This window comes from Tamandua tetradactyla, chromosome 6 (assembly GCF_023851605.1).
Source record: "Tamandua tetradactyla isolate mTamTet1 chromosome 6, mTamTet1.pri, whole genome shotgun sequence".
NCBI classification, from domain to species: domain Eukaryota; kingdom Metazoa; phylum Chordata; class Mammalia; order Pilosa; family Myrmecophagidae; genus Tamandua; species Tamandua tetradactyla.
In genome coordinates, this window is record NC_135332.1 from 124,769,658 (window position 1) to 124,795,742 (window position 26,085).

At 40.6% G+C, this 26,085-nt stretch overlaps 1 protein-coding gene across 3 annotated transcripts in view; it reads right to left on the reverse strand.

Moving 5' to 3' along the window:
- Window positions 1-19,070: 19,070 nt before the first annotated feature.
- PAG1 (phosphoprotein membrane anchor with glycosphingolipid microdomains 1) overlaps window positions 19,071-26,085 on the reverse strand; it is a 156,862-nt gene continuing 149,847 nt past the window's right edge. For all 3 annotated transcript variants that reach the window (XM_077167080.1, XM_077167078.1, XM_077167079.1), the window contains 2 exons: window positions 25,997-26,056; window positions 19,071-23,206 (listed from right to left, as the gene is read on the reverse strand). In XM_077167080.1, coding sequence (XP_077023195.1) covers window positions 22,856-23,206; window positions 25,997-26,056 — 411 coding nt within the window. In that variant the 3' untranslated portion in view covers window positions 19,071-22,855. The remainder of the gene's footprint in view (window positions 23,207-25,996; window positions 26,057-26,085) is intronic.

Below are 26,085 nucleotides of genomic sequence, written 5' to 3' on the forward strand. Positions count from 1 at the left end.
CACTCCAGACTTAGTGTGTCTGCTCAAAGAGCTTACAATCTAGGCCCCTGTTTTCTTATGAGCATTTTCTAAAGGTGAACATACCATTCTTGTTCTTTTGTTTCTGACTTATTTTGTCTCAACAAATGTCCCACATGTTCATACACATCGTTGCATGCCTCACTGACTTCCTTCCTTTTTGTAGCAGCACAACCTTTGTTCATAAGTATACACCATCGTTCGCCAATATACTTCTCTGTCAGTGCATCCTTCAACCAACTGTATTAATCAGGCATCATGTAGAGGGTCCAAAGTCCACAGTCTATCGACATTCTCAATTTTAGATAATTTCATTGTTCCCAAGAGATAGAAAACCAATAAACACACCTTCGCTAAACAGGAAATCTAAACCTTCTCTTAACTCTTGTCCCTTACCCCTCTGCTGTTGCTGTGGTAATGCTGATGGTTTCCTTTTGAATATAGCTCATAGCATGTTTTTCCCCGTACCCTGGACTTAAACACTCTTTGTACAAGAATCAGATCTTTGAAGTAATTCTTCTGAGAACTAATTCATATTTATAGTGTTAATCAGTGGGACATGTAGGTCTATACAACCCCTTTCAATCTTGTTCATCTTCAACATGGTAATATTACTTATAGACCCAGTAGAGAACCACTTTCATTCCTATCTATTCCCTTATGTTGGAGTTCAACCTTATTAGCTAACTGTTCACCCATCTCTAGTTTCTATGTATCTCTTAGTCCCCTATATTCTGTATTATAAGCCTCTGATTATACCTTAACCAAGGTATAACCATTATACCTTAACCATGCCGCATCCCATAATACTGATAAGTTGTATTCTCATATCAAGTGTATCATATCACTGTATGATAAAAGTGAAATCATACAGTATCTATCCTTTTGTGTCAGACTAATTTCACTCAGCATTATGTCCTCAAGGCTCATTCATCTTGTCATGTGTTTTGGGACATCATTTTGTCTTACTGCTACATAATATTCCATTGTATATATATATATATATACACCACATTTTGTTGATCCACTCATCTATTGATGGGTGTTTGGTTTGTTTCCATATTTTGGCGATTGTGAATAATGCTGCTGTGAACATCGGTGTGCAAATGTCTGTGTCTTTGCTTTCAGCTCTTCTGGGTATATACAAAGTAGTACTATTGCTGGGTCATAGGGCAACTCAGTATTTAGTTTCCTAAGGAGCCGCCAAACAGTCTTCCATAGTGGCTGCACCATTATACATTCCCACCAGCAGTGCATAAGCATCCCAGTTTCTCCACATCTTCTCCAACATTTATAATTTCCTGTTTGTTTAATAGCAGCCATTCTTATAGGTGTGAGGTGGTATCTCATTGTAATCTTGATCTGCATTTCCCTTATAGCCAGTGAAAATTATTATCTCTTTATGTGTTTTTGAGCCACTTGTATTTGCTTTTCAGAAAATGCTTATTCTTATATTTAGCTCATTCTATAATTTGCATTGTTTCTTCTTTTGTGGTTGAGTTGTATGATTTCTTTGTAGATACAGGAAATCAAATCTTTGTCCAATATGTGATTTCCAAATATTTTCTCCCATTGAGTTGGCTGCCTCTTCACCTTTTTGACAAAGTCTTTTGAGGCGCAAAGGCATTTGACTTTGAGGAGTTTCCATTTATCTATTTTTCCTTTTGTTGCTTGTGCTTTGGGTGTAAAGTTTAGGAAGTTACCACCTATTACTAGGTCTTGAAGATCTTTCTTTACATTTTTGTCTAAAGCTTTATGGTGCTAGTTCTTGTATTTAGGTATTTGATCTACTTTGAGTTAAATTTTGTATAGTGTGTAAGATAGGGGTCCTCTTTGATTCCTTTGGCTATTGATATCCAGTTCTTCCATGCCCAGTTACTGAAAAGACTATTTTGTCCCAGTTCAGAGGATTTGGGGATGTTGTCAAAAATCCATTGACCATAGATTTGGTGGTCTATTTCTCCACTCTTGATTCAATTCTATTGGTCAATGCTTTCGTCTCTGTGCCAGTACCATGCTGTTTTGACCACTGTGGCTTTGTTGTAGGTTTTAAAGTCAGTGAGTGTTAATTCTCCCACTTCATTCTTCTTTTTAAGGATGTTTTTAGTTATTTGGGATCTCTCTCCCTTCCAGATGAATTTGGTAGTCAGTTTTTCCAAATCTTCAAAGTCAGTTGTTGGAATTTTGATTGGTACTGCCTTGAATCTGTACATCAATTTGGGGAGAACTGACATCTTAATTATATTTAGCCTTCCTATCCATGAGCAGGGAATGACTTTCCACCTATTTAGATCTCTTTTGATTTCTTTTAGCAATGTTATGTAGTTTTCTGTGTACAAGTCCTTTACATCCCTAGTTAAGTTCATTCCTAAGTACGTGATTTTTTAAATTGCTATTTTGAATGGAATTTTTTCCTTATCTGATTCCTCAGGTAGGTCATTGCTTGTGTACAGAAATGTTACTGATTTTTGCACATTAATTTTATATCCTGCCACCTTGCTGAATTTGTTTATTAGCTCAAGTAACTTTGCTGTAGATTTCTCAGGATCTTCCAAGTATAGTATCATATCATCCGTAAATAATGAGTTTTACTTCTTCCTTTCAAACTTGAATGCCTTTTATTCCTTTGTCCTGCCTGGTTGCTCTAGCTAGAACTTCTAGCAAAATGTTGAATAATAGTGGTTACAGTGTGCCTCCTTGTTTTGTTCCTGATCTTAGGGGGAAAGCTTTCAGTCCCCGTCCATTGAGTACGATGCTGGCTATCAGTTTTTCATATATTCCCTTTATCATATTGAGTTAGTTACCTTTGATTCCTATCTTTTTGAGTGTTTTTTATCAGAAAAGGGTGCTGAATTTTGTTGAATGCTTTTTCAGCATCAACTGAGATGACCATGTGATATTTTCTTTTCAATTTGTTAATGTGCTGTATTACATTAATTGATTTTCTTGTGCTGAACCATCCTTGCATCCCTCTTATAAACCCCACTTGGTCATGGTATATAATTCTTTTAATGTATTGTTGGATTTGATTTGCTAATATTTCATTGAGAAATTTTTACATCTATGTTCTTTAGGTTTGTAGTTTTCCTTTCTTATAGCATCTTTACCCAGTTTTGGTATTAAAATGATATTACCCAGGTTCGGTTCCCGGTGCCTGCCCATGTAAAAAAAAAAATGGTATTAGTTTCATAAAATGCGTTAGGTAGAGTTCCTTTTTCCTCAAATTTTTGAAAAAGTTAGAGCAGGATTGGTGTTAGTTCTTTTTGGAATGTTTGATAAAATTCCCCTGTGAAGCCATCTGGCCCTGGGCTTTTCTTTGTAGAAAGATTTTTGATGGCTGATTGAATCTCTTTACTTGTAATTAGTTTTTGAGATCTTCTATTTCTTCCTGAGTCAATGTAGCTTGTTTGTGTGTCTCCAGGAATTTGTCCATTTCATCTAAGTTGTCTAGTTTGTTGGTGTATAGTTGTTCATGGTATCCTCTTATGATTTTTTTTTTTTATTTCTTCATGGTCTGTGGTAATGCACCCCTTCTCATTTTCTGATTTTGTTTATTTGCATCCTCTCTTCTTTTCTTTATCAGTCTTGCTAATGTCTTATCAATTTAATTGATTTTCTCATTGTTGTTTTGTTCTCCCCTTCATTTATTTCCTCTTTAATTTTTGTCATTTCTCTTCTATTTGCTTTGGGGTTAGTTTGCTGTTCTTTCTCAATTTTCTCCAGCTGTGCTGTTAAGTCCTTGATTTTTGCTCTTTCTTATTTTTTAATATAGGCATTTAGGGCATTAAATTTCCCTCTCAGCACAGCCTTTGCCGCATCCCATAATACTGATAAGTTGTATTCTCATTTTTATTCATCTCTAGATAGCTACTGATTTCTCCAGCAATTTCTTCTTTACTGGTTATTTAAGAGTGTGTTATTTAATCTCCGTATATTTGCGAATGTTCTTGTTTTTTGGTGGTTATTGAGATTCAGCTTCATCCCATTGTGATCAGAGAAAGTGCTTTGAATAATTTCAATGTTTTTAAACTTATAAATTGGGACCTGTTTTGTGCCCCTATCCCAGAGAATGTTCCATGAGCCCTAGAGAAGAATGAATATCCTTGTGTTTTGGGGCGCAATGACCTATATATGTCTGTTAGGTCTAATTCATTTATCAAGTTATTTAACTTTCTATTTCTTTGTTGTGCTTCTGCCTGGTTGTTCTATCTATAGAGGAGAGTGGTGTATGGAAGTCTCCTGCTTCTATTGTTGAACCATCTATCACTCCCTTCAGTTTTTCCAACATCTGCCTCATGTACCTTGGAGCTCCTTGATTGGAGGCATAAACATTTGATTGTTATATCTTCTTGGTAAATTGACCCTTTAATTAGTATATAGTGCCCTTCTTTGTCTCTTATGATATCTTTACATTTAAAGTCTAGTTTGTCCAGTATTAGTATAGCTACTCCTGCTTTCTTTTGGTTATAACTTGCGTGGAAAGTCTTTTTCAATCCTTTCACTTTCAATCTATTTGTATCCTTGTGTCTAAGATGAGTCTCTTGTAAGTAGCATATGGTTTGATTGTGTTTCTTAATCCATTCTGCCAATCTGTATCTTTTCATTGGTAAATTTAGTCTGTTAACATTCAAAGTTATTACTGAAAATGTATGTCTTGAATCCACCATCTTATCTTTTTAATTTTGTTTGTCTGATCTATGTATTCTTTCCCCTCTTTCTCTTTGTATTCTTTAAATTTCTGTTAGTGGTACTCTTCAATTCTGTGCCCTCCTCCACCCCTCCCTCCTGTCTATTTTTCAGCTGGCTGAACTCCTTTTAGTATTTCTTGTAGGGCTGGTCTCTTGTTGACAGATTCTTTCAGGAGTTCTCTGTCTTCTTAATCTCTCCTTCAGTTTTGAAGGACAATTTGGCTGGGTACAGAATTCTTGGCTGGAAGTCTTTCTCTTTCAGGATCTTGACTATATCATATCACTGCCTTCTTGCCTCCAGGGTGCTAGTTGAGTAGTCTGAACTCAGTCTTATTTGGTTTCCCTCATATGTAGTAGATTGTTTTTCTCTTGCCGCTTTCAGGATTTTCTGCTTCTCTTCAACATTTGACAGACTGATTAGTATGTGTCTTGGGGAAGGCCTATTTGGATTTAATCTGTTTGGAGTTTGTTGGGCTTCTTTGACTTGTGTATTTGTGTCTTTTATGAGGGTTGGGAAGTTTTTCCCCATTATATCCTCAACTACTCCCCCTAGCCCTTTACTCCTTTCTTCTCTTTTTGGGACGCCAATAATTCTTATATTTGTATGCTTTGTTTCGTCTATCATTTCCCTGAGTTCTCATTCAGTTTTTTCCATCTTTTTTTGCCATTTGCTGTTTTGAGTCTTTGAAGTCAGTTATCCTGTCCTCCATATTAATTACTCTTTCTTTTGTTTCTTCAAATCTGGTGTTATGTGCCTTTAGTATGTTTTTTACTTGGCCAACAGAGTCTTTAATCTCTGTGATATCCACGATTTTTCTATTTATTCTTTCAAATTCCTCTTTATGCTCTTCTATTGTCTTTTTGATCTCCTTATGTCATTTGCTATCCTACTTATTTTATAAAGTAGGGTTGCATGAACATCTTTGATTAATTGTTCCAATGTCTGTGTCTCCTCTGGTGTTTTAATTTGGTCATTAGGCAGGGCTATATCTGTCTACATTGTGATATGCTTGGTGATCTTCTGCTGTCTTTGTGGCATGTAAATATCTTGATTGACTTACTTTGGGAGTTGATTTCTTTCAGTAGTCTAAGGCCTTGTGTTTGCAGGATGGTTGTACAGCAGGGAGCAGGGCACAGGGTAGAGCACTCAGTACAGTGATTTGTTTCAGGGAAGGTATGGGCGCAGGTTGGGGATGCTATGCTAATGCTTGTAAATGTGGGTGCCCAGAGGCCAGGGAGGATGTAGCTGTGAGGGTGTACCGCTTTGGGTGCTATAACCATTGTATGTTCTGGCCTAAGACATGGGGCCCTTCGTGCACTTGTGCAGAGCTGTGGCAGTAGGATAGTATTATGCCTTTGTGGATTGGGGACAGATATGACCTGGCTGCACCGGTCATCGCTTTCTCAGAGCTGGGAAGTGAGACTGAGGGCTGTACACATGTACAGTTCTAGGACTGGTATAAAGTGCGGTTCCCAGAGCTGAATGACATGATTGGGGGCCCATATGCATGCGTGGGCCTCGGAGTGCCGTAAACTGGTGTGCAAAGCCAGGGTGTGCGGGGTGCGGCTGTGTGACACTATGGGCAGGGGGCAGGTGTAGCTTGGGTATGGAGGTTAGTGTCTGCAGCCTTTATGTGCTGGCATCAGCCTACAGGGAACGGGGCGGGGGGGGGAAGTAGTGCTCGGGAGGGGTGCAGGAGAGGTGGGTTCGGCCGCACTTGGGGTGGGGGTGTGGGGGAGGTACCTGCACTGGGGGCTGATGAGGTGAGGGTGACTGGAGTGTGGGGAATGGGAGCGGGTGATGGGGTTCAGGGGTGTGGGGTGAGTCGCTGGTCATGGGGCTGCACTGGTGAGGGTAATGCGCCCAAGGAACACAGCCTGGCTTACTTCCTAGTCCCTTGTTCCTGTCCGTGCTCTCCTGTTGCCTCTGCACCTCCACATGCAACTTGGAGCTAGGCTCCAGCTTTTTGCCTCTCAGTTCCTTGGACTCTGCAACCAGGGCTGCCCCATGTGGTGCAGAAATCTCTCCCAGGTCAGCTGCACTCCCGAATTGCCAACTCAATTGCCCTCCTGTCCCTTCTCTAACTTTAACGTGGAGCAGGGCTAATCTTGAGCTACTCTATTTGGCCATTGTCCCAGAAAACCCCATGTAACCAATATTTAGTGAGTGCTTTCCATGTGACCACAATGTCTAAGGGGCTGCTCTTTCTGTGCTTGTTGTCTTTGAGAACGTGTCAAAGCTTTCTGCAGCTATTTGTAAGGTTCCTGAAGTGACTTGCAGAGAACTCCATCTTACTGAAGACACTGATGATGTGTCCTTGCTCATCATTTCCAGCACTGTTGAATCTAAAGTACACACACCATAAAGCAGAGGAGCGGTTCAGTCTTTGTTGTGTAACATGTAGACAACGTTAACAGTTCTCATTTTAACCACTTTCAAGTGTACAATTCAGTGGAGTGGTTTTCTATTGAGGAGGAAGCATATCATTATGGTATTCTGGCAGTTCATTCTCTAAATATTTCTAAATGAATCAAGTACCCTGAAGTGGTCAAACTTTAATCTTTCCAAATCCTGGCTGATGGGTTCAAATGTCTGCATAGCCCTCACCACTCAGCGCCTGCCTTCAATCCCTGGGAGGTGGGGACTCGTTTTCTCACCTCTCTATTGCTAAATTAGAATTTAGCCACTTTCTACAGCTGAATTAGAGCCTTGTACTACAGCCAAAACACAGTGTGGATTAGACAACTAAAGATGTCTTTTCAAGTGAAACAAAGAAATTAATTAAAGCCAGGCAGGAAGTGTGTCTGGCGCAGCGTCTGGTTTTGCACCCTCTCTCGGGCCCTGTGGGTGCCAGCAGGGAGGGTGCGGCATGGCAGGTGGTGGTTGGGAGACCGCGGTAACCCTCGAAGTTAGCAGAGAACCCCTCGTGGGGTTAGTGCAGGTGTGCAGAGTTGACCACCCCATAGGAGGAGTCAGCAAGCACGCTTGTGTGCACGTGTGCGTGTGCACGTCCGTGGGCAAGGGTAAGGGGAGAAGGTAATTTAAAGAGCTGTGACAAGGATGAATGGACGTCTTTTCTTTTTGCCAGTGTAAAGGGAAAGGGTCTCCAAAGGAAGGAACAAAAACCAATAAGTGTGTTGAGGAGGGTAAGTCAGGTGCTTTCAGACAGGTTACTTCATGAGTCTCGTTTTACAGAGGAGTCAACTGGGACACAGAGTGGCTAGTTACCCTGATATAGTTTAGCAGTGTTGGGATTTGAATTCAGGTCTTTGACACCAATGCCCGTGGACATTCCATTCCCGGCAGCGCCTCCCTGGTTGCCGCTTCCTGCAGTGCAGTGTAAGGAGCGTGTATGCAGGTGACGTACAAACGAAGCTCTGGGGGTAAATCACCTTGCCTTTCTAGGCCTCTGTGTCTGCATCTGAAAAGCGACGCAGATGAATTAAGTGAGCTCAGAGATTCCTTGTAGCTCTGACATTCTGTTTGTGAAGTCTCAAGAGGAACGCTGAATCTAAAGTGGTTGCGCTGGAAATCTTACGTCATCGTCAGACCCAGACACACAAAATTGCACACTCAGTTTCTAAAAAGCTGACTTGGAATCTGACACTAATCCCCACTTCTCTTCAACTGCAGGCACTGTTTTCAGGAGCAAATGTGGTGTCTGCCCCTTCAGTGCTCAATAATCATTAGATAAACGAACGGATCACTGAACGGTCCCAGCACTCGGAAGTTCTGCGTGTTATGGGCAAGAGGGAAAGTGAGCGAGCTGTGTGGAGAGGCACGTGGGGACACCTCTGCACGTGCAGAATTTTTAAAAGTATTTACCACCAGGGCCATGTGGTAAAGTCTGGATTTTATTTTTAAGCAAAGATCCAGTTTTAGTGGGTTGGTTACATGATTGGTTACTCTGATGCGGTTACTATGTAAACTGAGATGTACAGCTCAGTGGCAGGTGGCCTTGTGGAGAACAAGGAGAAATGAAATTTTAAAGCTCCTACCTGTTTACCTCTGTTATAAAGAGGGAGACCCAGGGTAGGAGACCTTTTGTATCTGAAGAGCCCTTTAACGGGTCTTAGGGTATGTGGAGGAGGGTCTGCAGCCCAGTAGGGCGTGGAGACCGGAATTGCACGGCATGTAGAAATGGGACGGCAGGATTGCGGGAGGCGAGAACGTTCTTGGTGAAGGGAGCTGAGGGCGGGCGCCTGCAGTGAAACTGAGCAGCTTAGTAGTCAGTTCTAACTTTTACCATCAGCAACATCTGTTACCTTCCTGAATGCTTTGTGTGAGTGATTTGGAGGGAAATTTAAAGGGTGGGGTCCGAGTCCATGCAGAACAGGAAGAAAGACCCCTGCGGGAGCGGAGGGGACAGTGGAAGGATGAGTTAGCCAGGGGCAGGAGCCATCCCTGCCACGGGCCTCTGGCTTTCCTCAGAAGGCTTCGGGACAACCCTTGACTTCCCATTTTACAGGGGGGCCAGTTTGTTTCAATTTCAAAGAGACTGTGACCTCAGCTGAATCACGAGTGATATAGGGATTTGAGAGTCTCCGGTGTGTAGGGTGCTGTGAAGGCAAGTGTTTCTATTCACGAGTCCCAGGAGAGGGTGGGCATTTGCCTTAGGAGGGATGGGAAAAGCAGGGCCTGGAATACACTTGGTCACTTTTCAGGACTCAGTGGAAAATCACTGGTGCCAAGGGATAGAAATATGAATACTTACCATTTTCCCAAGGAAACAATCAGTTAGGTTAAATTTTCCCCATATAACATGATGGTACTCAAGTCAGAAGCATTGGAGAGAATTCAAGGTCACTGGCTAGCCACCTAGTTATGAAAATGAATGAGGTGAGAAGCACCAGAGGACTGAAGACTGCACAAAAATAATGCTAACAGCATTGTAATTGACAACAAAAATCCATGCGCTAAAAATACCCCATTTTCAAAAACCTTCCCAGTAATTAATGAGTCAGAGGAGAGAGCAGGGAATATGTTTTCATGGAATCATTATTTTTACCTCATTTTAAGAAATTCTAATTGGGTATGTGGGACATTTAAGTACAGAGAGTTCAATCCCCTGTGTATTCATACTGTCCTCTAACTCTTACTGGCAGCTCTCTACTTTGAGCCACTACTGAGTTACTAATTTAGTGACTATAGCTTCTGCATTATCCAGCATTGGCTATGTTTATAACATAACCCTTTTCCATTGGGGCTGGGGTTAATGTCAACTAATTGTAACGGAAGGTAAACTAATTTTAATAGCTCATGGGTGTTCTGTACACACGCTGCTTGAAAGCCCTCATGTGGAAAGAACTTCTGATTTCTGATTTGGCTCATGTCTGGCTAACATTTCAGTTGACATTCCATAGTTTTGCCATTTATTGTAACTGGAGATTTTACTGCCCGTTTTAATTCCCCTCTGTGTTATGATTTTATTTATCTTTCACCAAGAAGCTCAAAGCAGTGCTATTTTGAATAATGGTGAAACCAATGGAAAATGGGTAAATATTATATTTACTGTATGAATGGAAAGGTGGGTATTCTAAGTCCAAATTGAACCCCTCATCGTCTCCCTTCAAACCTTCTCCTCCTCCATCTGTAGTTTATTAATGATATCAACAAGTACCCAGAAAAAGTTTTTTCATCTCTAACCTCCCATCCTCTCTGTATCTGTCAGTTGCCAAAACCCTCTGTTCTACTTACTAATGTCCAGAATTAGTATCAGTTTTTTCCTGTCCCCACATCTCCTAATCAAGCCCTGACCCCAGCTGAGCTGGTCACTCTGCCTCTCGTTTCAGCACCTTCCAGCCCAAATTCCAAGCATCCCTTACTGAAGCCCCTCAACTTCTTGCCATCTTATTTGCAAATTGCACCGGCATCACCCACAAGCTGTGGGCTCTAGGAGCACAAGTCGCTGATTCACGCTTGTGTCCCCAGCGTATACGATAGAGCTAGGTATATCGGCTCCACATAAAATTAAGTGCTATTCACCCATCACCCATCCATCGTCCATCTTTTCCGCATGTATTTATTGCATTCCTATTCCATGCAGGCACACTCATAAGTGAATGAGGATATGGCAGGGAACAAAGCAGAAACCATCGTCTTTCCATATGTTATTTCTTACACTGATGCATATATTTAAACCTTTGTGCAGAAGTTTTAACATTTGTGTAATCAAATGTGTCAGTGTTTTCCTTAATGATTTGTACTTTCTGTGTACTGCTTAAGAAATCCACTGGTTCTAAATCTGAGTACAAGTCTCCCATGGCACATTTATGATTAAGAACGCAGGCCTGGAGCCAAGCTACCTGAGTTCAGACTCCATCTCTGCCACTAAAAACTGGGCAAGTTAATTAACCACTGTGTGTGTCAGTACAGAGAGGATACTAACAGCATCTAACTCACGGGGCTGTTCGAAGGATTAAATGAGCAGATACAATTGAAGATGCATAGACTTGTGCCTGACAAATAGTAAGCTCATCATATTAAAATAGCTATTATTCTAGTATGTTTGCTTGTTTTTTATGAGAATCTCTCTAATCCACCTGAAATTTATCCAGTTTTATTTAATTTTTTGTATGGAAAGTCAATTGTTGCCAATGCCCTGTGTAAAATCTTCTGATGGCTTCTCTTTGCACTTGGAATCACAGTAAAATTCCTTCTCCTGATCTGCTTGGCCCTGGGGACCTGGCTCCTGCCTGCATTTTACGGCTCTCTGTGGCTGTCCTACAGCTGCACCGGCCTCTTCTCCTGGGGGTCTCTGCACTTGCTATTTACTCTCCTTGCAATGTTTTGCTTCCCAATTTTTACAGGGCCGCCCTCGGTCATTCCAGCCCTCCCTGACCCCCTGACATGAAAGCCATCATCCCCTCCCCATGCCCCCACAAACCAAGATACTCTCTATTTCATCACCATTTTTTGCAACTACTCATGCTTATGATCTGAAACTGTTTGCAAAATTATTTTTCATCCTCCACTAGCTTCATGGGGACAGACACCTTGCGTGTTTTATTTACTGCTTTATGTTCAGATTCTAGAAGAGTGTATGGAAAATAGATACTCAGAGATTATACTGAGTCTGTCCTTTCCTCCTGACCTAAACGGGCTTGCTTTTTAGAAGGATAATCCTGGTGACGGGATGGAAGTTTGGTTTGAAGTCCCATCGAGAGATGTAGGATGGAGAATGGCTGGATGAGGCGGAAAGGATGGGAAAGGAGAGGTGTAGGATGCCTGGGGGGCTGGCCCTGTACTGACTGACATATATTTGGGAAGATTTGGGCTTTCCTGCCTCAGAGCCCTGGTGGAGGCTGTGTGCCATGCCTGGAACACTCTTTCTCTGGCTTATATTTTGGACTCACCTTAACTAACAGTCCTCGGTATCCAGAAACTTGGCAAAACCAGCTGAGAAACTGAGAAGTTGAATATCCGGAGAATTTAAAAGTGTATGTTAAACATTTAAGGGGGAGCATTAAACCCAATAAAATGTGAGCTCCGATGTGGCATGAATTTTCTCTTGAATATTGCTGCTCTTCAGCTCCCGGGACAGTAGGTACTTAGTAAATATTAACAAGCTTAATCAATAAATGGCTTTTCTGTGGATTCTTTTGTATTTCCGTTTACTTGTGTTTCTACCCTGATGGTGTAATCATTTCTTTAGGCCTGACCATTTAAAACTGTTTGCCTTGAATGACTTATCCGTTTTGGAAGGCTACGTTGCCAGGTCATGATGCTGTTTCTCTGCATGTGCCCCAGCCACTACTTTTTGGGTTGGTCTCACTTGGAGGACATTCCCTACCTGACGTCACTTAAGAAATTCAGCATCACAGATGGGCTTTGTGTGGGGAAGAGCACAAGTATAAAGTCCTAAGACTTCATAAAACTAGCTCAGGACAGATATGCAGACAATGCATGATTGAAGGGTGTGAGGATTAAAATCCGTCAAAATTTATTTAGAGCTGGTTATGTGCAGGAAACTGTGCTATGTGTTATAGGGGGCACTTCAAAGCTAAAATGTGTCCCAAAGGACAAATGGGGCAGCTGGGAAGGATGAGTTCCACTCCAGAATGATCACATTTTGGGATGACATCAGGCATCCAGATGGAAAAATCTTAGAAACAGATGTGATGCCTGGTAGGCAGTTGGCACTGGAGTACACAAGATTCAGCCTTGAGATGCTGGTTTTAGAATCACCTAGGATGAGAGCAAATACTCAGAATAATGACCTTAAAGTTCCAGTAAGGTTTGGAACAATTTTTATAAGTATCACAGTGCAGACGGTACTCACAGAGGCAAAAAGGTGGACCAAGGCACAATGTTTTCTTAAAAAAACGTGGAGGTATGTCTGCCTCACTTTAAATAGGGTATCAGAATTCTCCACTCCCTTTAAGAACATCTGTCAAATATCTAGAATTGGCAGTGCACCACTCACAGAATTGCAAAGATGGCTTTGTTCCGTAGGTGACAGGAAACCTACCAAATCACTCTGGAACTTTAATTTCCCCAGATACTCCAGGTGGGAAACCTGGATTTGGGGTCAAAGACTCAGCACAAACTTTTCCTAGCTCTGAATCTTTGCACACAGAACAGAGTTGCGGTTAACAGCTCTGGGAAAGGAGAGGAAATTATTCTCACATGGTAAGAAAGGAGGCAGGGGTTTGAAACTGAGAGCCAGGCTCTTTCCCTCACTTGCTTCAATTGCCCTCATTGCTTTGCATCATGTGCAAGGGAGCCAAGTCCTAGAGAAAGCAGAGCCCCTGGGGCCTGAAGAAGCAGTGGGAGTGGCCTCTGCAAGGGCACAGCAGGCATTTGATGTAGTAGGCCTGTGCTCTCTTCTTCTGTCCCCTCCCCCCAGGTACTTCCAGCAGCCTTTCAGTTTGCAAAGCCTGTGCTGAGAATTAAGGATGGTTTTGGCTCAAGACTGCAACCGAGGCAGCAAGCTCCTGACGTTGTTAACACTTCTAGGAGTAGCAGGGATACTAACCTACTGCATAGGACTTACTTCTTAGAAATAAGCAGGCCAGTCTCTGAGGGAGGTGGAAGCAGGGAGGCTGCTGATAATAGTGTAGATGGGGTGGGGCAGGGGGGGGGAGAGGTTGGAGAAGACCCAGAGAGGGGAGGTCAGGGTATATAGCGTCTCATGAGGGCTGATCCTGTGGGATTTGACGGGCCATGGAGTTGAGGCACACAGACAAGGGAAGACAGGAGCACCGAAGAAAACCCTCCAAGAAAAACTTTTGGCACCAAGGCCAGTGTTGAATGATTGGGAAGGCGGCAGCCAGGGTCAGATGGTGAAAAGAGCCATTGGCTCTGAGAGTTCCCACAGGGGTTGAACCTGCTTCAGTCATCCAGTGGTCAAGGAGGGTGGATTTCCCTCATGATCTGTGGCATTATTTGGTCTCGGGTTGTGTACCTTCACAGGAGTGGCTGGCAAAGTAGGTAGGTGTCCTCATGTTTCTCCAGGCTTGTTGTGAAGACATTTGAGCACTTACAGAACATTTAGTACCCTTAGTGCCTCATTTAATTCCCAAGACAAACCTGTTAGTAGGTTCTGTATCGTCCCCTCATTTCCTAAGGTGGAAACAGGGGCACAGAGAGGTTAAAGAGCTTCCTCAAAGTCTTTGTGGAGCTGGAATGCAAACTCATCTGCTTTTGCAGTTTGCAAACCTTTGACCACATCAGTGGGCACATCTCTTTCTGGTCACAGTGTGAGCTGACGGCGGGATCCTGAGATGTTGCTCATGCACTGAGTGTATTTAAGTGTATTTGTCTTTCCCAAATACCAAATGAATTTTAACAAGCTTTTATATAAAATTGACCTTTATTGCAATTAAAAAAGAACAAAGACAACCTGATAAGTGCCTTTAATTACAATGTACCTGCTATTTACATGTAATTATACCTTTATATACAGTTTGAATAAGGTTCATTACAGGTAAACTGTGATGTTACACATTAAACTCCAGCTTTTCTGATTATTCAGAATTGAAAAACTACCAGCAGAAACACACGGAAACCAAATACCCATTTCAGTTCCTTAGGTACCGTTTCTGGATGAATGATCAACATCTGGCCCCAGAAGAGAACCATAAATACACATTGAATTAAAACTTATTCTTAACATGACTACCAGTATTGCTATTATTGAAACCTTAAACATAATCAATAATTGGATCATTAAAAAATGACACACCTTCAATTTATATAGCACCTTTCTTCCAAAGAGTTCAAAGCATTTGCATTTATCTATATTATCTTGTTTGTCCCCATAACATCCCTATGAGGTAGGTAATGGTTGGTATTATTATCCCCATTTTGTATATGGAGAAACTGAGGCACAGAGAAGTTAAACAATTTGCTCAGGTTCACATAGTAAAGTCAATGTTGGAACAGGGACCACAGCCTCAGGCTCTTGTCTCCAAAACCAATGCTTCTCTGAGAATTTATTTCAACACTTCACTTTTCCAAGAGATAAAAAATGTGCATTTTTTTTCCTCTCATAAAAATTGTTGGACTAACTATACGTAGGAAACAAACACTCTGGAGTGGATGTTAGACTGATGCCACACTCTTATAGAAAGAATTTATGGATGCTTTATGTTTTGTTCTTAGACTGTGGTTTCTTTTCTCAGTTAAAAGAAAGTTAGAAGTCTATTGTCTTTAGAAGAAGTATATTTTAAAGGGTGTTTCTAGTCATTTATAAATCATAGCATTAATATCTATATGGTGCTGTCCACAAATGAGGTTTATTTCTGAGTTTCAAATCAGGTTTATTTCCAAGTTTAAAAGGCAGAAACTATTTAAACTGTAATTTAAATCTTGGCTATAATCGTTCTCATTTATACACATTTACTGTTTACTCCTTGAGAGACTCTGAGTAGCAGATAGCGGGTGGGGATAATACATTTTCCAGAGACACACGTAAACTGAGACATATAGGGACAGGAAGTCTTGCCCATGTTACTTACTTAGTTGAACTTCTGCTTGTAAATCTCCGACCCCCTAGAATCAAATATATAGTTGGTGCCCCGAAAAAAAAGAGAAAAATGTATGAAGCTAGAAAAATAAAAAGAAAAATCTGAGGCCTTGCAGAACACTCTCAAATACTTGACTGAACATAAAATTCAGCCTCCCTTACATTTCTCACAGCGCTTCTCCCCAAGGAGCAAGTAAGGCTAAAGGCACGGCCTGTTTCCAGGATGCCCGTGGGTGGTCATGAAATAACACTTCCAGTATGTTTACAGTACTGCTGCAGGAAAAACAGAAGCCTATATTTAAGAAATTTAAAAAAAAATCAAGCACAGTTTAAGGGATGGGTCTTGAACATCGAGTTAGGTTCGTTTATGTGTTTTCCATTAAAACAATACATTAAAACGTGCCAGAGAAATGCTCAAAATCCTTTACATACAGACTTGGGCTTTTGGTTTCAGTCCCTCACCCAGGAAGAGCATAACTGACTCTCAGGAAAGCTTTCCCTGCTGAGATGGGCAGTGAAGGGTTACACAATTTTCCTCGAGTTTAAGAAAGGAAAAGGAAATAGTTTGTTTAAACTCATGGCTTCCAGAACCAAACCAAACAAAACCAAGCCAGGACATTACAAGAAGAGAGTTCTGAACGCAGGTGCCAAGGACGAATGGTCTCTCTTTTTAGCCTTAATTGTCCTATTTAGGGTGCCTAGTTTGTATATGAACCGGATGCTTTAAAAACTAAATGTATAAAGAGAATGAGCAGCTATGTCTTCTGTTCATTGGAAAAAAATACATGCTCTAGAATATTCCTTCAAAAAATTCACTATGGTGACTTGAAGTTTAAGAAATAAAAACGAAACACATCCTGCATCTTTAAGTATGTACAAAATGGGAACTTACGCCGCTCGATCATCTATTTACTTATGGCCAATGCTTACTAGTATTTGGTTTCTCACTCTTACTGCTGGGCAGTGTCCTATGAATGACCGAGTTATTCTCAGCACCAGTAACTCCACAGTTAGGTACTTGGAGTCCTCAGTTTTCTACAGATCTGGGAGAGTCACATTAACTTAGTTATATCTGACCCACCTCAGGTGAGCATTGCTTACTAGGGCAGGGCTGGGGGTAGTGGGATGAGGGGATGGCAATAGCTATGCGACTAAAATATTTATACTCAATTTACTTTAAAAATGATGAATTCTTATGAGAAGGGGAGTTTTTTTCTCAGAATAATCAGCTTCCTCCCACTCCACCAGTAACTGTTTGGTCTGCTGCTCTGCGAAAGGACCTGCCTTCAGCATGGGTCAGGGAGGCTGGTTCTGGGCTGGAACTGGAGAAGATGCAGGACAGTCTCGGCACTTTCGGGGCTCAGTGAGCTGACTTGGTTACAGCACAATGCTTGTTTTTTCCCCCTGTTTGTGAGTTTGAATTCTCAAAGAATTTTTTTTTAAAGAATGCTGTTCCATGGTCCCATAGTACCAGCCATTCTCATGAAAGAGGTAGGCAAGAATGTATGGGGTTTAGCATAACTCATGCAAAATAACTCCCAGCATATGTTTCCAAAGATGGACCTCAGTGCTCTCTCTTTTTTTTTTTCTTTTACATGGGCAGGCACTGGGAATCGAACCCGGGTCCTCTGGCATGGCAGGCAAGCATTCTTGCCTGCTGAGCCACCGTGGCCCACAACCTCAGGGCTCTCTTGAGTACTGAGTCAGTCACATGTGAGTTGGGCAGAACTGCTCACCTGGTGGCGGTGAGGGGGGCTCTGTGCAGGCACACAGGCTCTGGGGCTCTGTGATCGATATTGGAGAGGGGATGGGGACTTCGGGTGAGGAGCAGACCCGGGGGACTGGGGCCATGTCAAGTGACATAAGGCCATCTGGACAGGAAGAGCCAAAAAAGGCTGGACTATGTAGTAGCTCCATGCATCCATTCTTTAGACTTACTCCTTCAAAAGACTAGAGGTAGGTAGGGGGAAAATGATAAGATATTGAAACCAGTAAGAGGTATTTTTGGACTTAAAACGAAGTTTTAAAAATTCTTAGTACTAAAAACAATATTTCCACTATTTTGTGAATTGGACAATTTGGCCATTACATACACCTTTGAGACACTCATTAGACATTTCCCTAAGTGTCATGAATTAAGTTTGAGCGTTTTTGAATAAGGAAAGTACTTTAAAACTGACAGGGGTCTCCTAAGAGGCAATATCTCACTTTTTTGGAAACAATTTTTATGAGGAAAAATGCATGAAGAGTAAAACACAATTTTATATAACAGACTTTTTGTTTCTTTAGTTATTTCAGACTTGTCATGAAGACTTGCTAATACAACAAAATCATTGAAAAGACAACAACTTTAAAACATTTTATGTTTGCCAATTTAACATCCAGAGATCTGAGGAAAGACAATTATTAGCCTTTATAATATGTTATACAAGGTGATAAGAGCCAACCAGAATATAATACATTAAAAAAAAATACCCACAGTATAAAAGTGGCAAGCAAAGAAAAATTGAATTTAACTGTGCTATGTGAAAACTTTTTAAAAAATTGCCTTTTAAAAACTATTTCCCATTTCACCTGACATTAAGAGGAATCTGATCTAGTTCTCAGTTATATAAAGGCAGAAACTGAAAAAACAATGAAATTCTTTACACATATTAAAGACTAGGTGTAAACACAGACTTAGAAATGAGCAGTAGGAAAAAAATAACACTTAGGTTTGTTCTCTTCTGGACCATGATTTTTAAATTTATTTTAGTAATTCCAGACAGAGTTTAATTCATCATGGTTTCTAATCTCTTAAAGTCAAACATTTTTCTAAGTGTGTTCAACTTGTCTAGTGCTGCTGTCAAGAATAATGTATTTTAAGAAAAGGTACAATACAGAGCAAAAAAATACTACTACAGGACAAGAAATTTAGATTTCACTGCAAATAAAGCCTTATTTGATATTATAGACACATGTTCCTATTTTCACATAAGTCACTTATTAACACCAAACATTACACTTTAACTTTTCCCAATTACACAGCACAATAAACCTGTCAAGATTTTCAGGATATAACCAGCAGTACCTACTGCGCTTCCAGCAGCCAGTGCTAAGCTGGCTGGTGACAGAAATCAACACTTTCAGAAGAACGGTACCATTAGATTACGCTACCTCACGTTACCCATTATAAGGTGCATTGGGAAAAAAGTCACTTGCTCATTTACAAAATCCTAATTCAGTCTTGAACTGAAGCTCTGAAATGATAGCCGTGTTATCATCTCAGGTCAGTTTTTTGAAGATCACACTACATTACTCCCTATTGGTTCTGTGTGTAAAGGTTGTGATTTCTAAAGGAAAGGAAATAAAATGCCACCACATGGTAACCGGTCCCTGCTATGGCTGTGGGGGGTGGGGGGGTGGGGGTTGGGTGGGGGCAAGCAAGTATCCTGACTTAGCTCCAGTCTGGCTCATGGTTACTTTAGCCAAATCTCTCAAATATCAGTGGGAAAAGTACATTCACATGTTTACAACTCCTGTTTTCAGGTTGAATACATAGAAAGTCACATGTAAAATAAAACTTTTATAAAATATATAAAATATCACTAATTTTTTAGCTGAGAGAATTATGGACACTAGTTTAAAATCTGAATATATTAATTAGAAAAATGTATTGTGTGAGGACAACTCAAAAAAGGTTTCCTGTTGTTACCAAATGAAAATTATTGGAGAACTGTTTCTCCTAATTCTGCTTTTAAAACAAAAGTTTATCATACTAGTAGGATGACTATTCAAAATATATACTTGAATATATCCTATTTAATCAGAACCATGTCAGAGCCAACCATATAAAAATATATATATATAAAACTGGTTAAAGTAAACACCCTAATTAGAATGAAAATTAGAAACATGAAAATTAGAAAAATGAAAAATCAAATAAGAGAAACAGATAAAGTGGCACCCTGAGGTTAAAATTTAGCTCTCTTGTTAATCTGGTAGTCAAAAGCAACTCTTGAATCGTGAAGGCAGTAAATCAGTAACTAGCTTTTCCCCCCACAAAGAACAGTGGTACCATCAAAAGTTTTAACACTAATAATGCAATTTAGTCCAGGAATGGAAAAATATAGCTAACATATTTGCAAAAGTTAATTTCTTCTGGAATCTAACATTTTTCAAACATTTCACATAAAACATGTTATACTTTTATCCCAACCATATTTGAAAAATACAAGAAGGAACATGAAAAGTGCTTCTAAATTTCAAAATATCTCAATAAAAATGAAGATCTTACTTTCAGGCAAGAGAAGTTATAATTCTGATTTGTAAGCAAAAAATTATGTAAATTTGTTTTTCTTTGTTTAATTTCACATAACCAAGGTTATTATAAATGAATACATAAAATTAATATCAAAATTCAATTTTAAAGGTATATTCTTTTTTTATATAATTACCTTTCATACATTTAATGTAGATTTAGGTCAAAATGAAGTTTATTTTTTTAAAAAGCCATATGATTTCTTCAACTCAAAGATATAAGCAAAGGCTTTCAACAGAGGAAATAAATGTGATAGAATTTATGAAAAGATGTATTATATAACATCAAAACAGTGACACCAATAAATATAATTCAATAAAGTACCCAGTGGCCTGACGAGCAAAGTCCATTTCCTACAATATACTCCCTTTCTCTCGACTGTGCTATAGTTTATTCTCCTATATTTGTACCAGGGGTGGGGAGGTGGGGGTGAGGTGGGGAGTTTATTATTTGATATCACAAATTAAGAGATATTTCAGTACCTATTTTATGCACAATCTATATTTAAGAACTTCTGGGAGGAAATTCTGATAATGGAGTTTCCAAACGACGTGACTATTTACATGAGTTCCTTTCTCTAGAAATAGTTTTACATCTCATAGAGCAAACCTACTTTTCTGGTGATAAGAAAGACATTATGGAATACAATAAAACCTTGAGTTCTAAGGTACCCATAAAGGATATTTACTGTAGCATGCACAATGCTAGGGACAGGGTGTAGCATGACTGTTACCATGTGCTAAAGGGACCGCATGACATGAGAAGTTGTTGGGTCGGGCTCATTAATACTTAGCAATGGCAATCACCAGGGAAAACAACGCTTACGAAGGAACTGGATTCAGAGAGCAAGGGCCTCATGCCTTCTTGAGAAAATTCTTTCTAATCCAAGGGTATTCTGCTATAATATTCTAATCAAAGACAATTATGCTTATGCACATGACATCGTTGTGAGAGAGACCAGTATACACTGTTTGAGAAATACCAACAACCAACTGGTTTATCCCAACAAAGCTAACTTTACAATTTCAGAAATGTACGTATGGAGCAGTCACAAAATCAAATCATGAAGGCAAGGGATGGATAAACATGCCAATAAACTGGTCTCTACAGTTTAAGATGCTTCATCCTCCCAACTGCATTCTTTGTCATAAGTGAAAATAGCAAGATTAATAAATCTGAAAAGTCACAGCAGTATAGAATAGTTGCCTCACTTTTCTTCTTTATCAATGGAGGAAAAAGTCCCCGTGTACCCCAAACATCACAATGGCACTTCAACTCAGTTTTGTTTTGTTTTTAATGAAGAATAAAACAACTTTTCCAATGCTGGCCTTAAAAAGTTAAAGAGAATTAAATTCAAAACTAAACTGACCTCATAATCTTGAGTCTTTTTCAGCAACTGATTTTGTATAATGAAGAAAAAAACCTAATAGGCAATTTGCATTTGTGAGCACTGGATGACAGAGTTCATTGCCTTCTTAAAATGCAACTGGACTTTAATGGAATTGTGATAACTTTAAAGGGCTCATATTCCATAGTCTTCCTTAGTCATATTTTGTTTTTCTTTCCATTTTTACACTTTCAAATATTTCACGATTATTTATATTCCATTTATTTATCCATTGATCTAGATTATTTTGACCAGTAGCTCCAAGTACCATTGGAAAAATGGAGTCTTTAAAACCCTCGCTATTTTAAACACTTGGTAGGAAAAAGATAATAACTCCTGTAAATATCTAGCTTATGTGCTTTATGTTGTCTTCAAAATGAGAGTATAAATCATTGTACATAAAATTGAAAGTTAATTTACATTTCTTCTGGCACTTTTCTAGAAATTAGGCATTAAACAGAAAACACCATATAAATTTATATAACAAAAATAAATGTTTACATTTTAATCTTATATAGATTACCTTAGGATAGCACTGTAGCCACCCTGTAGCACGAGCCATAGAGATCTTTCTGGAAACACACATTCCATATCCACAGCTCCTCAGAGGGATGCAGTGGCTGCCTTCCCAGCAATGGTCTGTGCTCCAACAAAGACGAAGGCTCTCTGTTCTGAAGGAATGAGTTTGGGCTAAAACAATTACCAAAAAACTCATTGAAAATACTGGACAAAGCTCTGGAGAGTTTTAAAATACTGGGTGAGGGGGCAAGGTAGGGGAAATGCATTGAGTAGAAAAAAAAAGGCATTGAAAATTGACCTTGAGTACTTTGAGGAGAGGCTGCTAACTGCAGAGTGCCAAAATGAGAAGGAACAAAGAGCCGGGAGACTCAGGGGACACCCCCAGTCCTATTCAGCTGCAGGGCTCGGATGCCTGATGCTGAGATGAACACGTCTTTGGTGAGGAGTGGCCAGCAGTCCCAGTTTCTCGCCATCCCAACAGGCCCAGGTTGAAGGCAAAATACAAACCTGGTAGAAGAATTGTCTTGGAATGAACCACACACGCTGGAAGGTTTCTGGGGATGTGGTGGGGCAAAGCGAAACATGTTAAAGCAGACAGCCACAGGGGAAGAAAGAAAAGAAAAAACCTGGCTCTTGGAAGGGCGGGATTTAGGCAGATGGTGTAGCGGTTTCGAGGAGTACAGTCCTTCCTTCCATCTTGGTTTTCCTGACAGGTGACACTGCTGATGGGCTGGTTCTTTTGGGAGGGTGAGGACGCACGAGGGAGATGTGTTGGGTGTCCATGTCCCACGGGCAGCCAGGTGTACATGTTCTGTTTCAGAAATGGGGGAAACAGTCATGGCAACTGCAATGGCCTTCTGTTTCCTCAAGCAGCGTACAGAGTACAGAGAAAAACCACTTCTCCTCTTCCACAGAAGAAAGGTTCCCAAACGGCTGATGGGGTGTCACACCTGGAGTTCTGTCTTCCTGGTTGCTAGAGCCTGGTGATCTCTCGGCATTGCTGCAAGTCCCCAATGCTCTCATAGTCATTCTCCTTTGGGAAGAGGCCACGGTGCCCGTTGGCCTCCAGGGTGGCCTTTTCTTCCTCTCTGTTCAGAGTCTGTATTGCTTCGTAATCCGGCTCCAGCACCTCTCCGGCTCTCCCTGCTGGTGGAGGTGTGCCGATACCGTTCGCAGTTTTCTCAAAGTCTTTTACAGTAGCATAGAGATCATTACAGGAAGAGGGCGACCTCTGAGGGGCTCCATCTTGAATGCAGGTATAGGTGGACTCTGGCACTTTAAGGGGCTGTCCTGACTTATTCACGGATGAGTACATGGCTGAGATCTAGAAGGCAAAGGATGAACTGCAGAAGCACGTTTCAAGCTGGGACCTCCCCCTCCTCCTTTTCAGTAACAAGCCAGGTACTTACACTTACGAGTATGTGTGAGCATGGGTGTGTTCCTTTAAGATGTGTTCTTAAAGATTATACTCCAGATAATAATCCTGGAGTATATCAGCACAGTTAGGTTATATATATTTTATCTTCAACTATATAACTGCTTTACATTTATATGACTTTATTCATTAGAACAGTCGTATTGGTATAATTGCATGGAAAGTGGGTTCCTTTAAGGTCTGGGTGGCTCAAGAAGCCCCAGGACCACACGATTCGCAAAGTGTGGGCCCTGGATCCTCACCAGCAGGGTCTGGGAATTTGTGAGAAATGTCAATTCTCGGGCCCCACCCCTAGACCGCTGAATCAGAAATTTCGGTGATGGGGCTCAGAAATCTGTGCTTTCACAAGCCCATGAGCAGATTCTGATATTTACTAAAGTGTGCGAACTCCTGAATTGGACTATTCAATTCTTCCTGCATCCAAATGGTATTCTGCTTGGTACATATATCTGTAAGAATACTGTTTCTTTTATTTTACAATAAATGGTTATTTGTAAACATAAAAGGTTACTGGTAAATAGACGTTTTGTAGACTGGGCTTAAGTTTCCTTTGATGGGGCTATTTGTTTTTGTTTGCAACAAGCCAACTAAAAAATGAAATTTGGAGACCACTTAAGAGAGGCTGAGGACACATACTCAATCTCTTATATATATCCCTCCAGCCTCTAATATCAAGACATCTAATTTTCTTTGGTAACAATAGATTGCATGTGAGCACTGTTTGAGTTTGGGGAAGGTATGATGTTTATTGTTAGAAATCATGGTTGGAAGTAAGTACAAATATCCTCCAGCACCTGTGTGTATTTTTGCTATAGTGATTAATTCATTCAAACACCCTGAAAATAAACGCACATGCTTCCTGACAGATGCTTGGCTTCCCAAGCACCGAGGGACACTTTCCTGCTTTCACATATCTAACATACTGTGGGTGAAGTTTCCAGCTGGCCTCAGAAGCTTCTTAAAACAAGCCCGCTGCAAGTTAACTGGTCATTTGCATGAGAACATTTCCCGACCCTCTAATGACTCGGTTTTGCTAGTACACGACAATCCAAGGATTTAGAGTCATAGAAATCATCTTTGGAAAACCCTTGCTTAGTTGATCTGACCATTCTAATGAATAGTAAATTAACTTTCTCGCCTTAAAGGTTTTAATTGAAAAATTACTGTCAAAATAGAAAAACTGTAATATAATTCCTTTGAATTTAGGAAGAATTCAAAAAACCCACCGCTTTTCTTAGTGAGTAGCAAATATATGAACTCGTTTTAAAAGACAGTCCAAGCCAAAACCGTGGAGATAACGGCATAAATTATGGATGACAGTGATAAGAGGAACCAGCATATGAGATATTTATCCCTCACCTTTGAGGAGGACAAACACACCTTTAACTAGTTTGTAAAAATGAGACTTGGCCCCTTAGGACTGTATCTGTTCTCTCTTTGACTGTCTTCCCTCTGGTCCCTGCCATTTATGCTCCCCTTTCCTGGGAAGTATTCTTGGGTCTTCTTGGCCTTTATATATTTTTTTAAATTATAGGCTCTTTCATTTACTTGCAACTTAATACTGTCTCTAGGCATAAACCCAGTGTGCAGAGGGTGTCAAAACATATTTCTGCTTTAAAAAAAAACCTCATGTCTTCTAATACTCCTTTTGAATCTTTGTCTTGTACAACTGTTATTTCCATTTTGTATATAGGTTAAGACCCTGGAGCAGGCTGGGGCTGTGGCTGGTGAGGGGTGGCAAGGGGGGGGGGGCACAGTGGAGCTGGAGAGAGGTGGGTGGGTGAGAAGGAACAGCTGGAGCTGGAATTAAGCGGCTTGGTGATGGACTCGGGCTGAGGACAGTGAGGAAACAGCGGTCAAGGCTGCTCTCCAGACTTTGGCTTGTGCCTAAGGGCTGGAGCCTGTCTTCATACTCTACTCCGAATCCCATGCAGGAGACTGTATACCCACATATGCACATCGTTTTTGTTCAGATACAAAATTCACTCTTCTAGGAATTCCAAATGGAAGCTATGGGCAGCTACATAAATTAGGGTGTTAGCTCTGTGTCTGAGCCTAGCTTGACATGACGATGAACATCTTGGCTTTAACAATTTTAATGTTTTTCTGAAGGTTCGGTGAGGGGAGTTTTAATCTTGGTGCTTGGGAATATATAATCCTTTCTTGCTGGCTGCTGTGTGTGACCCTAGCTCCACCCTGGAATTGTACTTCCTGAGGTTACTTGCTCTCTGGTTCCAAAATTCCTCACTAAGCCCTTTTTCCTCTGTCTGCCAGGCTGAATCAACTTTCCTAGAACTACCAATCCCAATTTCCTCATTCATTATTTATTTCCTTTTAATGGGGTCTTCCTGGCTGCTGACTCAAGCTCCCATACTTACATTTCTCTTTCCTCATCCCCATTTTCTCCCCTCGCCTCCCCCCCCCTTCCTTTTTTTTGATCCTCTAACTCAGTTTCTTTTACTTCGCTGGCCTGCATATCCTGTCCTTGTCTCACCACCTGCCAGTCGGTCTCTGAGCCATCTTAAAGCCAACATACCCGCACCTTAACCTCCAAATATATCCTTGAGAGTAATTTAGCTTTCTTCAAAGAGTAAAATTACAGTGCCATTTGTCCAAGAAGAAAAGCTCTATTCTGTATTCCAGGAGCTTTCTGGTTATTTATAAAGAGACAAAACTTACCTCTTCTTCTGTAAGAGTCGGGTCTTCTTCCCGGGACTTGTACGACAAGGAACTAAATCTCTGTTAGAACAAACACAAACCGAAGGAAA